This window comes from Sarcophilus harrisii, chromosome 6 (assembly GCF_902635505.1).
Source record: "Sarcophilus harrisii chromosome 6, mSarHar1.11, whole genome shotgun sequence".
Classification (NCBI taxonomy): Eukaryota; Metazoa; Chordata; class Mammalia; order Dasyuromorphia; family Dasyuridae; genus Sarcophilus; species Sarcophilus harrisii.
The window spans coordinates 213,413,316-213,428,957 of record NC_045431.1 but is presented as its reverse complement, the minus strand read 5'-3'; the positions used below and the strand labels follow the sequence as shown (position 1 = coordinate 213,428,957).

Below are 15,642 nucleotides of genomic sequence, written 5' to 3'. Positions count from 1 at the left end.
ATTTGAGAACCACTGATCTATTCTATTCCTAAGGTATTATATTTGTAAATCAAACAATCAAAAAGTATTCCTGACATCCTTTTGTTTAGTTGTTTCAGTTAGGTCTGATTCTTTGAGACCCTATTTGGGGTTTTCTTGGCAATGCTGGTGTGGTTTGCCATTTCCTTTTCCAGCTCATTTTATAGATGAGGAAACTTAGTCAACAGTGCTAAGCAACTTGCCTAGGATCACAGAGCTAGAATTTGAGATTGTATGTGAATTCATGAAAAGGATTCCAAGCCCAATATTCTATCCGTCACACCACTTAGCTGCCCTCAACAAATGTCTACTACATCAAGGGTCCCGTGACACAAAGGGAGGTAACCTGAAAGAAATCTCAGCTATGCACAGAAATATGGAGACTAAAGCTATTTTACAGGGCCCCAAACAAGAAAATGATTTCATGCACAATTCAGCAGTCACATTCCAAATTCCTCCATCTGGCATTCAAAAACTTCCCAATCCTGTCTCAATCTATTTTTCCAGTCTTATTTTCTGCTTCTTTCCTTCACACAGTCTATGTCCTGGAAAATTTGGATCCCAAGCTGTACTCCAAACATGGGCAGTGGATTTCTGTTTCTGTTTGTGTCTCTGTTCAGGTTATTGTTCCTGTTTGGAATATCCTCATCATCCTGGGCCCAGCTAACCCGTTCCTATTTATCCTTCAAAGACTAGTTCAAATTCTTTCTATTTAAGTGCTCTGGATCCTTTTGGCACAAACCAATTATTTACCATTTTAGTTTTACTAATTTATTATTTACTAGCCATGTAACCTGGGAAAGTGACTTTCTACCTGCCTCAGTTTCTTCATCTGTAAAAGGGGATAATAGCATCCATATCCCAGGGTTGTTTTAAAGATCAGATGTAACAATATTACTAAAGCATTTTGCAAAGCTTAAAATATTATATAAATGCTAGCTTTATACATTTATGAGTAATAATATAATTAATTTATTATATATTGATTATATATAATTAATAACCTAATAATAAGTAATTTGTTTATTTTTAAAAAACACTATGGTTCACAAGAGACGCTGAATAGGAAGATTGATCTGTTACAGAAAGTTGCCCAATAGTCAGTAAATGTCAGAGGAGCCCTGAGCACAAATTTTCCTGATGCCGACGCTATCTTGCCCTCATTCCACAGTGTTTCTCTTCTTAAGCAAATGGTTAATAAATGGTTAAATTTATGAATAATGACTAGAAAAGTAAAAAAAAATGTGTACTGAGGACAAGTTCTGAACCTCAATGAGACTTTGTTTTTACTATAATTAATATATATATATATATATATATATATATATATATATATATATATATATTCATTCTGTGGTAAGAGGAAGGAAATATTGATCTTTTCTATCATCATCAAAAACATTTCACAAGAATATGGCAAGCTACTGGCAAATGGTTGTTGTGATATTTATTATTTGTAAAAAACAAGAAAAAAGAAGGTCCAGTAAAGCCAAGGAATTTTAAATACAATCTTCCTAATTATTTCACTTGGATTTTGGTTTGAACCAATAATGAATGACTTCATCACTATACAAATGGAAAATTAAAAATGGCAGTCCATACTTGATTCTCACCAGTTGCAGATGGGAACATTGGGGTATCTAGATCTGGAATACCAAATGAGAAATTAAGAATAATCTACGTATCTTTTTGGGCTCCACATGTGAATGCTGTCCTCGGTTACTGAGTGTAAGCCTACCACATGGATTTGCTATGTGAGGGACTAGGGCAGAATCAGAGTCCAGGAGTAACAAGTTTTGACTCTGGGCTTCTTTTTTGGCATATAGTTTCCCAGTGTGAGCACTGGTAAAAGCGGCAAGCCAAAATCTGTCCCTTGGGTGTACAGCTTCTGATAAAGTGGAAGCCAATGCATAAAATCATCCAACTCCACTTCACGAAAGTGTCATACCATATAATGTTTCTGAATTGGAGGTTTGCTGTTCAAGTGCCAGTGTTATAAAAACATTCTCTGACTATAAAATGGAAAGGAAAGGAAAATGGGGCATGGACTAGGGAGGCAGCCTTGCTCAAGAGAACTCTGAATGCTGTTCAGCCTTGGAAAAAAATTCTTTCTGTTTTTTTCCTACTCGAAAATGTTAATTCATTCTTATGAAATGATTATTTACTTTGATCGGACAAATGTTTATTAAATGGTCATTCTTCCCAGGGCACTTGTAGAAGAAAACAAGAAGGTAGGAAAGTGCCCCTTTAGAAAACTCTTTTTATAATTTAAAAAAATTTTTATTAAAAATTATTCTGATTTTATAAAAGTTAAAATATTTGCTGGGGTAGCTAGATAGTGCAGCATATAGAGTTCTGGGCCTGGAGTCAGACTCATTTTGGTAGGTTTAAATCTGGCCTCAGATATTTACTAGCTGTGTAATTCTGGCCAAGTCGCTTAACCCCTTTTCCCTTAGTTTCCACATCTATAAGATGAACTGGAGAAGTAAATGACAAACTAATACGATCTCTTTGCCAAGAAAACCCCAAATGGGGTCACAAAGAATGGGACATGACTGGAAAAAAAAATGACTGAACAAAAATATATTTACTGTAATTTTTCAGGTAATTATCATATTGGAAAAAAATAAAAGGGAAAGGAATGATCCATGTATATTTTAGTCTCATCATTTTTGATGAAATTTTCTGACCTTATAACAAATAAATTAGACATTCCGCTTATCACCAGAGAAAAGAGCGAGGAGTGATAGAACGTAGAGGAAGGCTTGTTCACATAAGAAAAAAGCTAGCAACTAGACTTATCTCAAAATGGCATGGGTGAAATTAGTTCTATAACAGCGTTAATGAAAAATAAAGGTCACTGCATAATGATGTTCCCTTAATGAAAGAGGATTGCTCGAGAATACTGCAGCAGGCCTCCCCCTCAATTGCATATTTAAAAATATTCAATATTTTAGATCTTTTCTGATTAAAAAGGAGGGAAGGCACCGAAGTGATTTTCAAATAAAATAGAGAGACCTCGGAGGCCACCATTTTAGTCTGATCTATACCTATCCAAGAATCCCCTTTATAATATACTGTGTGTAAGGATGCATAGATTTTAAGGGACAGAACAGGGATTCAAATTCAGTTCTTTGGAATTTTTAAATTCCCTTTGCAGTGTTCCTTCCATTATACCCACACACAACCACACACATACGCACATTCTCTTATTCTCTCTCTGTTGCTCTTTCTCTCCCTCTCTTCCCCCTCCCTGCTTTGTCTCTGTCTGTCTGTCTCTCTCTCTCTTCCTCTCCCTCTTTTCTCCTTTCTCTTCTCCCTCCCTCCTCTGTCTCTCTATCTCTTTCTCCCCTCCCCTTCTCTCCCCTTTCTTCTTCCCCCTCTTTCTTCTCCCCCTCCCTCCTACTTTCCCCTCCCCATTATATTTTTTCCAGGCTACTATGTAGATAGTCTTTTGAAAAGAACCTGGAACAACTTTACAAATTTCACTTTATAATAAAATGTACCATTCAAAATCAGAGTTTAACTTGAAATATTTCAGTGCCTTTTCAAAGAAATAGGAAAAACATGTTAGTTTTCTGGCAATTAGGGAAAAGAGAGTCAAGTATATGACTTAGGGTCACATATGGAAGATCACACACTCTACAGATTTTTTTTCCCTTGTTCTGTGAAATGCATTAAGCACTGATCATTTTGACTGTATGATGGAAAATGTGCATTTCTAAATAGAAATGAATCTTTGGCTCTTCTAGCCATCTATACAACAATAGCAAAATTCAGCAAAAAAAAATCTTTGTTTCAAAATCTTTGAATGACATTTTGAGTTTTTGGTCAGAGATCTGATATCATGTATTCCTAACTCTATACTGTAAACTATTATGTTATTAGGCTGTTTAATTCATAAGAAGAAAAGGCATTAAATTCTTGACATTCTGTGGGTTCCATTGGTATCTTGTGATATCAAGAGCTTAGACCAAGAGTTCTTAAGTGTTTTTCTTTGGTTTATCTGGTAGAGTCTACAGACTACTCAGAATCATATTTGTTGCCCGTGTTTGTAACTAGAGAAAAGACTAAAGTTTTATAGAAGTTAGTGAAAATAAAAATGTATTTTTCCCCCACTCACATTCATAAACTCTTCCCCAGTCTATTGATGGACCTCCTGGGTAAATATGGCCTCTTGGCTAAGAATGCTTGGACTAGAAGAAAACCTTTAGCACAATGGGGAGATCACCTAAGGAGGGTTTAATCAAGAAATGGATTGAGACCAGTATTGCTAGAGAAAGTACCTACAGTAATGAATCCCACATTTGACTAAGTGCTGAATTTAGATAAAGCGAGTCTAAATTTAATCAAAATGAACTTCCTATATTAAGTCAAGAATCAGCATACTCTTGGCACAAAAACTGATTTTTTTTCAGCAGGAATATATTCTTTTACAACCCACAACACTTTCCTTGTGGCAAAAATTACTTCTGGCTATGAGAATTATTGGCTTGAAATATGAGTGCCTTCTTGTCTAAGAGCCAGCAACCAACATTAGGAGTTTCACTATGGAAAGCTGGGGGAAACCCCTGCCACACTCCTTTTTGCCAAGTCATTTTTATAGTCATGAAAAGACAAAGAAGAATAAGGAAAACAAATCCTTGTGATACCATGGTACTAACTTCACCATCTAGAATTTTCGCTGTAAGTACTTCCCCCAGCTATTTGTCAATGAGTAGATTGTCATTGCTATGGCTGAAAAAATGTATCCCTTATCTCATGCTTATTGGAAATTTCCTTTTGGATGAGACCTGTAGGTATCACAATCTTAGAGGTTCATAGTTTTAGAGCTGAAAATCACCTTAAAGGCTTTTGTATTTAATTTGTTCCTTTTACAGTTGAGGAAACTGAAACAATTGAGGAAGTGATTTGCCCACAGTCACACAGCTGGAAAGTGTTTGAGGCTAGATTTGGATGAAGATCTTTCTGTTTCTAAGCATCTATCAACCATGTGATACCCATCTACCTCCATGATCCAAGTAGAACTGTTTACCTTTCTCCTTAACTCTGCCTCTCCTATTAATGTTCATATTTTTGTCAAGGATATGACATCTTTTGAGTTTCTTGGGTTCATAACAATAGAATCATCCTTTCTCTTCTCTCTCTATCCCTCTCCCATCCCTAATCAGTAGGATCACTACTCTAAGCATTTTCCTGCTTGGTAGGACCTCTCAGAGTCTGTACACTGCCCCCATTGACCCTGAGAACCCAAGATTATCTTCTTATCAACATGAGGCATCAGAGTAGAACTTTACTGGATAATTTTTTAATAAATATACCTAATTTGTATACTAATTATGGAGTACAAATGTTGAGGGAAGACAGTAATAATAAAATATGTAACAAGTTAGAAAAATCAAAACCGATATCCCCATATGGATATATCCATATAGAATCTATACATAGTATTGTTTCTTTTTTAACCTATACATTTTATGGCTTAGAAATATATTTTAAAATTTGGAGCCCATTTGAAACCATGAAGAAGTTTTCCAGTGTGTCCTGATTGTATCAACCAGCTATTTTCTTATTGTTCTGGTCTGTATTCTCTCAGTATAATTCCATTTCCTCACTGTTTAAATGGAAATCACATCCCTTGTAGTTTGCTGCATTCTGCAAGACTGGCAGATATTTACTAAACCTCGTCTACATTATTCTCCATCAGTAACTATAATTTTTTTTTTTAATTTGTGTGAGTATGCCCTCTACTGAAGCTAACTAAATATGACCCCTTTGGGAGCACAAGTAGGGAAGGTAGGCAATTCGTTTTGGGGTTGAAAGGTACAATCTGCAGCTAATAATATCCATGAAGGCATCAGCCTCTCTCTTAAATATAGCCTGTAGGTAGCACAGAATGGTGGGAAAATCTCAATCCTTCAGCCTGGTTTTTGTTGTGGTTTAAGCTTCAGGGTTTTTTTTGGGGGGAGGGGCTTATTTGCTGTTCCATTATATTGTGTCTGAAAAACTAGGGGTGTTGGGTGGGGAGAAAACAAGAAGACGGAGCTGTTGATATTCCTGGGTGACTCTTCCCATGCCTGTAAGTATCCGCGCTTAATGATTTAATCTGCCTGTAATAGCAACAACAATAACAAATATGCTACAACTAATAATGATCATGATAATGGCTGGCATTTATAAAGTGTTTTAAAGTTTGGGACAGTGGAAACTCAGAAGATAGAGCATGGGCTTGGAATAAGGAAGTTGTGGTTGTTGTTCAGGGATGTCTCATTCTTTGTGACCCTGTGGTCTATGGTGCTCCAAGCTTTTCTATCCTCCACAATCTTTTTCTAGTTTGTCCAAATTCACGTTCATTGTTTGCATAACACTATATATCCATTTTATCCTCTGCCATCCACTTCTTTTCACCTTCAATTTTTCGTTGTAATCCACATAGTCAAAGGTTTTAGGGTAATCATTGAAGCAAAAATAGTTGTTTTTTTTTTAAACTCCTTTGCTTTCTCCACAAGACAGCTATTGTTGGCAATTTGGTCTCCAGTTCCTCTGCCTCTTTGAAAACCAGCTTGTTTTTCAGATAATTCTTGGTTCATATGTTGCTGAATCTAGCTTGCAGAATCTTAACCATAACATTGCTGATATGTGAAATGAGTACAATCATTTGATAATTTGAATATTCTTTGGCATCATACTTCATTAGGATTGAGATATCAATTAATCTTGTCTACTCCTGTATTCAGTATGGGAATCGGGAAGATGTGAGTGCCAATATAGCCTCAGATACTTGCTCTATGGTTTTGGGTAGGTCACTTCCCTTTACTCCAGTAGAGAAGGAAATAGTAAAACACTCCAATATTTGCCAAGAAAACCCCAAGAATAGTATAGTTCATGAGGTCACAAAGAGTCAGATATGATTAAATGATTGAACAACAAATGAGGTTGAAGCACTTAGAAGTTAAGTGATTTGCCCAGCTAGTAAATATCTGTGGCAGGATTTGAACTTGGGTCTTCCTGACTACAGGTCTAACCTTCTCTCTACTGAGTTTTCAAAGATTTTACATCATACTGTCACTTGATTGTGAAGCAACAAAAATAAAAATATGTTGACATCAAATATTCTGTCATGAATCTCTCCATAGAAATCTTTTTGTCAAAAAAGTGAGTTAATAGTTGTTGCAATTATAGAATCAGAATGTTAGTTGGGAAGGTGCTTAGAAATCATTAAGTTCAACAAATGGGGAAGGGTTCCTGTGGGAAAGTGAGGGAGTTGTTCAAGTTATGAACTACTTAATGTCATGTCCTGAATAAGGATCCAAGTCTTCTGTTTTCTTTCCAGTGTTTTTTTTACTATCACATGCTTTCTTGACACTCATGTTAACTTTGTTGTTAATCAGATTCTTTATTGGAAAAAATTGGGAAAGAAAACAGGTTATATTTCCTTTTTCTAAGGAAAACACAGATATTTTATTTTTCTTTACATAAGAGAGAAGAGCATCCTTTGCTAGCATCTCATGCAGATTCTCATTTTGGCTAAATTGTATTAAAGATAGAATAGATCCAGGGAATTTTATACAGCTCCTTGAAAATCAAATGCTGCCTTTAAACTGCAAACAAGAAGGATTTTTCAGGTTTTGATCTTCAAAATAGGAAAGAAACAAATTTATATGCTGTGCTGATAGTCCAGGAAAGGTGGAAGCAGTTGTTATAGCAACCAAAGTTCTAATGACCTGATTCTAGTGGCCAAGTGAGGACGCTCGGTCTGCTTATGACTGTTATAAACTAAGAGACTTCTTGAATTAGGCTTATATTTGAATGTTTCCAGAAAAAATATGGATTCAAATTCTACCTTAATTAAAAACAGCACATGGATGCCACCTTATATACAAGTCATTTCCTCTTCTATATACAACAAGATTGTATTAATTGATCTCCCATATCTAGTCACTTTATAAAACTTATTGGCTTGCCTCCACAGTATTTCTTGCAAGAGTTCATTTCTCTCTACCCATATAGGGCTCTCATTACCTCTTGTTGAGACAATTTCCGATAGCCTCCTAATTGTTTCCTGATTTGAAACTCTTTCCTCATCAATGCATCAATCACAAGGCTGTTAAAATATTATTCTTAAAATATCAATATAACTTACTGTTTTTTTTTACTGAAAAAATTCAATGACTCCCTATTGCCAAAAAAATAAAATTAAAAAAAAAATCCATCACCTAGACATTTGAAATCCTCTTAATATTGTTCTCTTGTGCCCAACTCTTCATGACTCTGTGGATCAATGTAATTCATACTTAGCAAAGAGATTGAAGTGATTTGACATTTTCTTCTGCAGTAAATTGAAGCAAGCAGAGATAAATAACCTACTCAGGATTACAAAGCTGAGTAAATATCTAAGGCTAGATTTGAACTCGAGTTTTCCTGACTCCAGGCCCAGAGCTCTATCAACCACATCACCTACTTGCCTCCTAATATGGTTTTCACTTTTCCTCCAGTATTACCACATCTTTCTCCCCTTTATACATTTTACATTTAAACTGGCCTGCCTAGCACACTGCCTGGCATACAATAGTATCTGATCAATGTGTATTGACTGTTTGATCCTTCCTGGTCCCCAGTGGTCTATTTTGGATATATTTTAGTTATATCTCATATGTACATATACCTAATATATACATTATTTTCCTTCACACTGGAAGGAAGCATATCCTTTGATAGCATCTCCTCCAGATTATACGACTTAGCCAAAATGAGACAAAGGATAGAATGGATCCAGAGAATTTTGTCTAGCCCCTTACAGTAGAGTACATTCTCAAAATTGCTAACAAGAAGGATTTTCAATGTATAACACAGTGCTCAATACAGAGTAGCACTTAATAAGTGTTTGTTGACTGACTTCACAGCTCCCAGAAGGTAGAAATTCATTTTCCACCTTCATGTTTATGTACAGTCTGTTAACCTATATCTGGAATGTATAATCTTTTCACCTCTATCCCTTGTAATATTACTCATCACTTCCTTCCAGTAACAGTCCTTGTGCTAATTTTGACACGTAAGTTTTTTGATCCTCATGATTCTTAGTGTTCTCAACTTTTTAAAATCAGCTTATAAATACCTTGCATCTCATTAGTGACTCATGCGTTGTATCTTCCCAATAGAACTTAAATTCTCTGAAGGCAAGAATTTTCTTAGTTTGTTTTTATATTCCCAAGGTACACTACAGGATCATGTCTGTGGTAAGACTGAGAGAAGACCTAGTGATTTCATTGTATAAGAAACTTCCAGCACAGGAAAATGCCTGTGCTAGTATTATTTTGTACCTTCTCTACAACTTTTGTATCCCAGTGTTGCTTATGGTACTAACAGGTTAGATGACTTTCCTGGGGTCATAGAGACAGACGGAAAATAGGTCTCCTCATCTGAACAGGGAAGATTATAATACAGAAAGCTATTGTAGGATCAAATAAGAGAATGTCTCAAAATACTCTGCTCTGCCAAAGTTGGCTGTTATAATTCATGTTTTTGGTTCCCCTTTGGGGAAAAGGATCTAAGAAGGTATATTTCTTTGGATATGTAAAACTTGTAAAATACAAAATCACTGGGAACATCCTATTACAAAGTAGATGCTAAAACTCCTACCAGTCTGAATCAAAAAGGCACAGTGTGGATTTTGAAAAACCTCCACTCTTAAGTCCTCAACATGACCTTATTACTCTGCATCTTTCCCTCCATCTTTATTTCTTTCTCCACACCCCGATCTCCCATCTGTCTTTTGCTAACTAGTTTTAAATACGGATGCAAAGTTTTTCACAGAGGTAATAATGATCTTGATTAATCCAATCATGAAGCCATCAAAACATTCACAGAGAAATCATGCAGTTTTTATAGCTGGATTCAATCAATTCAATAAACATTTATTAAGCACTTAATAAATGAAGACTCTGGGCATTTAAGTGGCACCATAGATGAATTCATCTTTTTGAGTTTAAATCTGATCTCAGACCTTAGCTGTGTGACCCTGGGCAAGTCATTTTATCCTGTTTGCCTCAGTTTCCTTATGTATAAAATGAACTGGAGAAGGAAATGACAAACCAATCCAATATTGACCCCAAAAGGGGTGATGAAAAGTCAGATGTGACTAAAAATGAATACACAGCAACAACCAATGAAGAGATAGCAGTGACCTAGTGTATAGAAGAACAGCTCTAAAGCTAGGGAACCCTGAATTCAAGTTTCATCTCTGACATACTGGGAGTTAAAGGATGGGCTCATAGCTACACAACTACTAAGAATAAAATGTAGGATTACAAGCTAAGTCTCTCCTGATTTGTGCTATACTATCCAGTGACTGAGTTCTAAACTTACCTTTGTGCCTAAAAAGATCAGTGGCGTTGGCTTTCCAACTCATCTTTTTGGTCACTCAACATTTCCTAAATGTCTAGAAAGTCTAAAACATTGTCCTTTGGGGAAGCCAAAAAAAAATTAAGATAGAATTCTTGCCTTCGTGAGAGTTACGCTCTAGATAGGAAGATGGCTCTTAGACCATTAAAGATCACTCACTCTCTAAATGCTCAGTATTTATATACTAGTTTGTGATTTACAAAGCTGTTTTCACATGTCTTATGTTATCTCATAACTACCCGGAGAACTAAGTATGATTATTACTTCCATTTTATATAGAGAGAAACTGATAATGATAGAAGTTAAATGGCTTGCCCAAGGTTACCCAGTTAATTAGCATCAGGTCTTCTTGACTTTTGGTCTAGTATTCTATCCATTGCACTATCTGGCAATCTGTAGTAATAGTGAAAACTTAATTTTTGTACATCAAAGCCCTCTAATCTTAATCTGGTTTTTATCTGCTTATGAAAAGGGTCGTATTAGAAATTAAGATTGGATTATCAGTAGACGATAAGCTGGGAAGACAATTCTGCAATAGAGGGATGAAAAGTGAAGACATTTTGAAGATAACATTAGATTTGCATGTTGCTCAGATTGGACCTGTGAGTGGTAAGAACAGGAAAGGAAGTGAAGGTTAAGGATGAACTAAGTAGAAGGAATGGTTATGAACAAGCAGAAGAATGGACAGAAAAGGAAGAATGGAGAGTAGTCTTACAGGCAGTAATAAACCTAGAAAGGTCACTTGGGGCCAAACGGCCTCTGTAGTTTCATCTGAAGCAGGAATGGTGTTTGCTGTTCCATTTCTATTCTTCTCATATTCATTGCACTGTCCTTACTGAAGGAACACCCATAAATGAGACTGATCCATTAGGTTTTGGTGCCTTTCTTTCTTGTCTGAGTTTCTTGAGTAACCACTTCTTGCCTAAACATCAGAACCAAATGTAATGATCTTTTGGTAAACCCTCTTTAGAAAATCATTTTTTAAAAAAATCATGTATTGGGAAATGAATCCTAGGGAATTTTAACATGACTTTAATGATTATAATATATTTTTAAAAATACACCTACCTGGCAAAAACAATTCTTTTTGTACTTTTGCTCTGGATTTTGGGGAAAAACATCTTTTCTTTAGCCAATCTGCTTCGAAATCACTAATGTGCTCATCAGGCCAAATGATATGTACCTTTTAATACAATAAACAAATATTTATATGCTGTTAGATATTCAGTACTTTTTTTTGGTAGAAGTGTCAAACTCAAACAGAAATGAATCATGTCCATTTAGAAAATCACAAATTAGCATTATATTATTTATTTTGTTAAACATTTTCCAATTACGTTTTAATCTGGTTCAAACCTTTCTGGAGTTTTGAGCTTGCTACCTCTGCTCTATCATGACTTAAAAAAAATTGGAGAACTGGAAAATTGAGCAAACATGTACAAACTTGGAAAATGAAACAAATTATTCTTTAGTATGCAAGCCAAGAATTTTAGAGTTTTGAGTCTCTTTAGTCCCATCCTTTCATTTTGTAGATGTGGGAATTGAAGCCAAGGAAAGAGCTATCTCTTGCCCAAGATCACATGATTTGTTAGTGGCAAGGGTCCAAACAAAAAATCTGTTCATCTGGTTCCCAGTTCGTTGTCCTTTTTGCTACGTCACCCTGATTTTGAGGATAGGGATAGTTAAGAAAGCAGTATGTTTGGGATATTAAATCTGGGATATAAACCTGGTAGGATTCTAGATAGAGTTAAGGATATCTCTGACTGTCTGTATCTATGAAAGCACAAGGTTTCAACCTTTTGATGAGCTATCTTGTTGATTCATTGTGAGATCAGGATTGGGGTAAGGGAAGAAAATGAATGATGTCTGGGAACTTATGAATGCTAGCCCCTAAATTGTTGAGTCAAGAAGAAGCCTGAAGAATGGACAGCACAGGCTGCCATTAACTTCCTCTTCTTGCCCCAGGAGTCCACTTCAACATTAGAGAAGTAGAATATGACAAAGAAAAAGTGTGTGTGCGTGTGTGTGTGTGTGTGTGTATGTGACTGTGCCAACCAGATTGGTAGCCAAAATCATGTAAAAATTAAGGGTAAGAGTCGGGATATTTGGATTTTAGTCTCAGCTATGGTCTTAACTGTAAGTACAGCCTTACTCAGAAGCACAGAATTTTAGAGGAGAGAAGAATTAAAACAGCCATCTGGTCTAACCCACATCTGAAACAGAACAGCCTTTCTCAGTATTAGTTTCCTCAAACAAAAAAATGAAAAAGTTGGATTAGCTCAGAGGTTCTTAGCCTGGGTTTTCAAGGGCTCTGTGAACTTGGATAGAAAAATAAATCAATCTTCATTTCACTTGCCTTATAAGTAAAATGAGCATTTCCTTCATTTATTTAAAAACATGATTCTGAGAAAGGTTCCACGGGTTTTACCATATGGTCCATGACACAAATGATCCCCAATGCCTAGTCTAACTGTTCCCTAAGATCTCTGAGTACAAAATTCAATTCTAGGACCTGTTGGTAGATCCCAACCTTCTGGTTGGAGATCTCACTGAGCTTTGGACTCAATTAAGTCAATCGAGCACCTATTATGGGTCAGAAACTGGGTTTTAGGGATCCAAGTATATATTTGGTTATTTAGTTTAAAGAAAAGCCCACTAATGCAACTGCTTCAAAATTCACTTTACTCTTTTAAAGGCAAGATTCAAGGCTTAAAGATAGAAATACCTTTCTTTGGTTGATCAAAGTCATGTGCTTGACCCATGTGTTAACATCCAGGGCTTCGATGAGAAGTTTACGAGCTTTTGCAGAATCCAGGTAGCAACAAGGACACTGGCAGTTGTCTCTCAGCCACACGGCAGGGTAGAGAGACTCTTCCCCATCGTCCCAATGGATCTGGACCAAACGGTCAGCATCTAGAGCCTCCACCTTCAGGATAGCTGAACTCATGCTGCTAGCTTTCAGTAGTCCACCTGTGGTGATAGACCCAGTTTAAAAGGACGTATTTGTTCTTTTGTCCTCTAAGCAAAGTACATGTTTGTTCTTCCCTTAGTTACCATAGTTCACATTTTGAAGAGACCTTTGCTCCTGTTAGATTATTTTTACATGCTAGTGACAGAAGCAATTGATGGAAAATAAACAAGATAATTATTTTGTATTGGGATTGGGGAAAAAAAACACAATCCTTTAGTTTTTTCACTGTGATGTTAGATAATCATATGTACTGAGTTTTGACACAATTAAAAAAAATGCATTTTCATCATTATATCTGGATATTAGCTCTATAAAATTTTAGGAAGCAAAATTCTTCATAAATGAAAAATAAATCAAAGTTATTTGTTATTTAATAACAAATGCCTATGAAAAATAGAAAGATAGTCTTAGGAAGACCTAGGTTGAAATCTTGCCTTTGACATGGATTGACTGTCACCCTAGTCACTTTAACAGGTCAATTCCCTAAAAGAAAATGAAGAAGGAGATGGCGTCAAACGGTAAGATCTAAATTCAAGCTTGTATATGAAATGTAATAGATATGTGAATGATCTAGTTATTTAACTTAATATTAAGTTACTTAACTTGTTTGCTCATTTATAAAATAAGTGAACTTGTTCCAACGCTGGGGGTCTGTGTTCCTTTTGATGACAAGATGGGGAAGAATAACAAGACAGAAGCTCATAGATATGCGACTGTAAACTCAGTTTACACTGAGTAAATTAACATTATATTTGGCATCTACAAAACTCTAATTTGAATTTAGCCTACATTAATTGATCAAACGTATTAAGTATCATCATATGTTAGACACTCTGCCAAGTGCTGGGGCATACAAAGAATGGCCAAAATATAGCCCTTTCCTTCAAGAAGCGCAGATTCCAATGGGAGAAACAACATGTAAACAACTAGACAGAGACAAGATATAAATAAATAAAAATTTTATACATACACGTACATTTATAAAATATAAGGAAAAGTTACTCTCAGGGAAGGCACTAGTGTGTATGTATCTGTGTGAAAAGGAGAGGGAGAGAGAAATTGGGAAGAGTAAACTAAAATAGAAGAAAATAAAAAAAGAAAAGAACTAAAAAAAGAAAAAAAAAAACCTGAATCTCAAAGGAAGCCAGAAATATAGAGGCAAAGGAAAGAAGTGAAATCATCTTGAGCATGAAAGTCAACAAGTGCAAAGGTGCAGAATTGAGAGAGAGAATGTTGTGTGTGTAGAATAACTGGAGGCCAGTCTAGCTGAATCTTAGAATGGAGTGGAAGGGAATAAAGACTGGAAAGGTAGTAATGGAGTAAAGGACTAGCGATTTTCATGCTAAACAGATGATTTTATATATGATCCTGGAGATGATAAGTTACAACTGGAATTTATTGAGTTCAAATACAAGGGGAACTGATGTGGTCAGATCTTTGTTTTTAGAAAGATCATTTTGTCAGTTGTGGAGGATGACCTTCAGTGAAGGGAGAAATCAGTCATCCATATATGAGTTTTATTAGGGTCTCTGCTAGGGTGACGGCTTTGTGAGTCTCTGATTTTACTATGTTGACATTTGGGAAGAATTTGCCTTCTGAACACTGTCATTCTTGAGACCAAACTCCAAAATATGAAATAGTTTTAGAATGAAATTTAATAGGTTTTTTGGAGCAGAGAGAAGGAAGGAAGGGAAGAAGAGAGGGCGGAAAAGAAGTAGTAAAGTAGAGAGTGAATGTGAGAGCACACAAGTTCAAGCTCTAAAAAATTAAAGTGACTCCATTTCTTCCAGGTTTTGGAAGGTTTATATTATGTAGGATTTTAGACAAGTGTACCCACATGTGAATACAATTACAGTTAAGTAAGTTTCCGAACAGGACAACTTGAAAACAAAGTAAATTGAGATGGATATCAGTAAATATAAGCATTCAATAAAATTCAGGCAAACCCAAAACACAAACTTGATTGGGCCCTAAACATGTCCTAAGCAAGTGAATCCAAAACATCATGTTTTCAAAGTTAGAAAGTGGCCAAATTATGAAGGACTTTCAAAGCCAATTATTAGCTATCTTTACCAATTATTACTGTCCCACAAGAAAATGGATCCACAACTGGAGGCCCCCAAAATTCCTGGAAGACATCTCTAGTATTCTTAGAGGGTTACTGAGGGCAGGGCAGTGTTCTGGGTTCAAACAGTCTCAAGTTGCATAAAGTCATATTTAAACAATGTAATAAAGTGTTTTCCACAAGACTT

The 15,642-nt window shown here is 35.8% G+C and overlaps 1 protein-coding gene across 3 annotated transcripts in view; it reads right to left on the bottom strand.

Annotated features, from left to right (window-relative positions):
* Positions 1-15,642, bottom strand: part of BBOX1 (gamma-butyrobetaine hydroxylase 1) — a 102,460-nt gene that overhangs the window by 46,182 nt on the left and 40,636 nt on the right. For all 3 annotated transcript variants that reach the window (XM_031943457.1, XM_031943456.1, XM_023506306.2), the window contains 2 exons: positions 13,145-13,389; positions 11,488-11,602 (listed from right to left, as the gene is read on the bottom strand). In XM_031943457.1, the coding sequence (XP_031799317.1) occupies positions 11,488-11,602; positions 13,145-13,366 (337 nt within the window). In that variant the 5' untranslated portion in view covers positions 13,367-13,389. The remainder of the gene's footprint in view (positions 1-11,487; positions 11,603-13,144; positions 13,390-15,642) is intronic.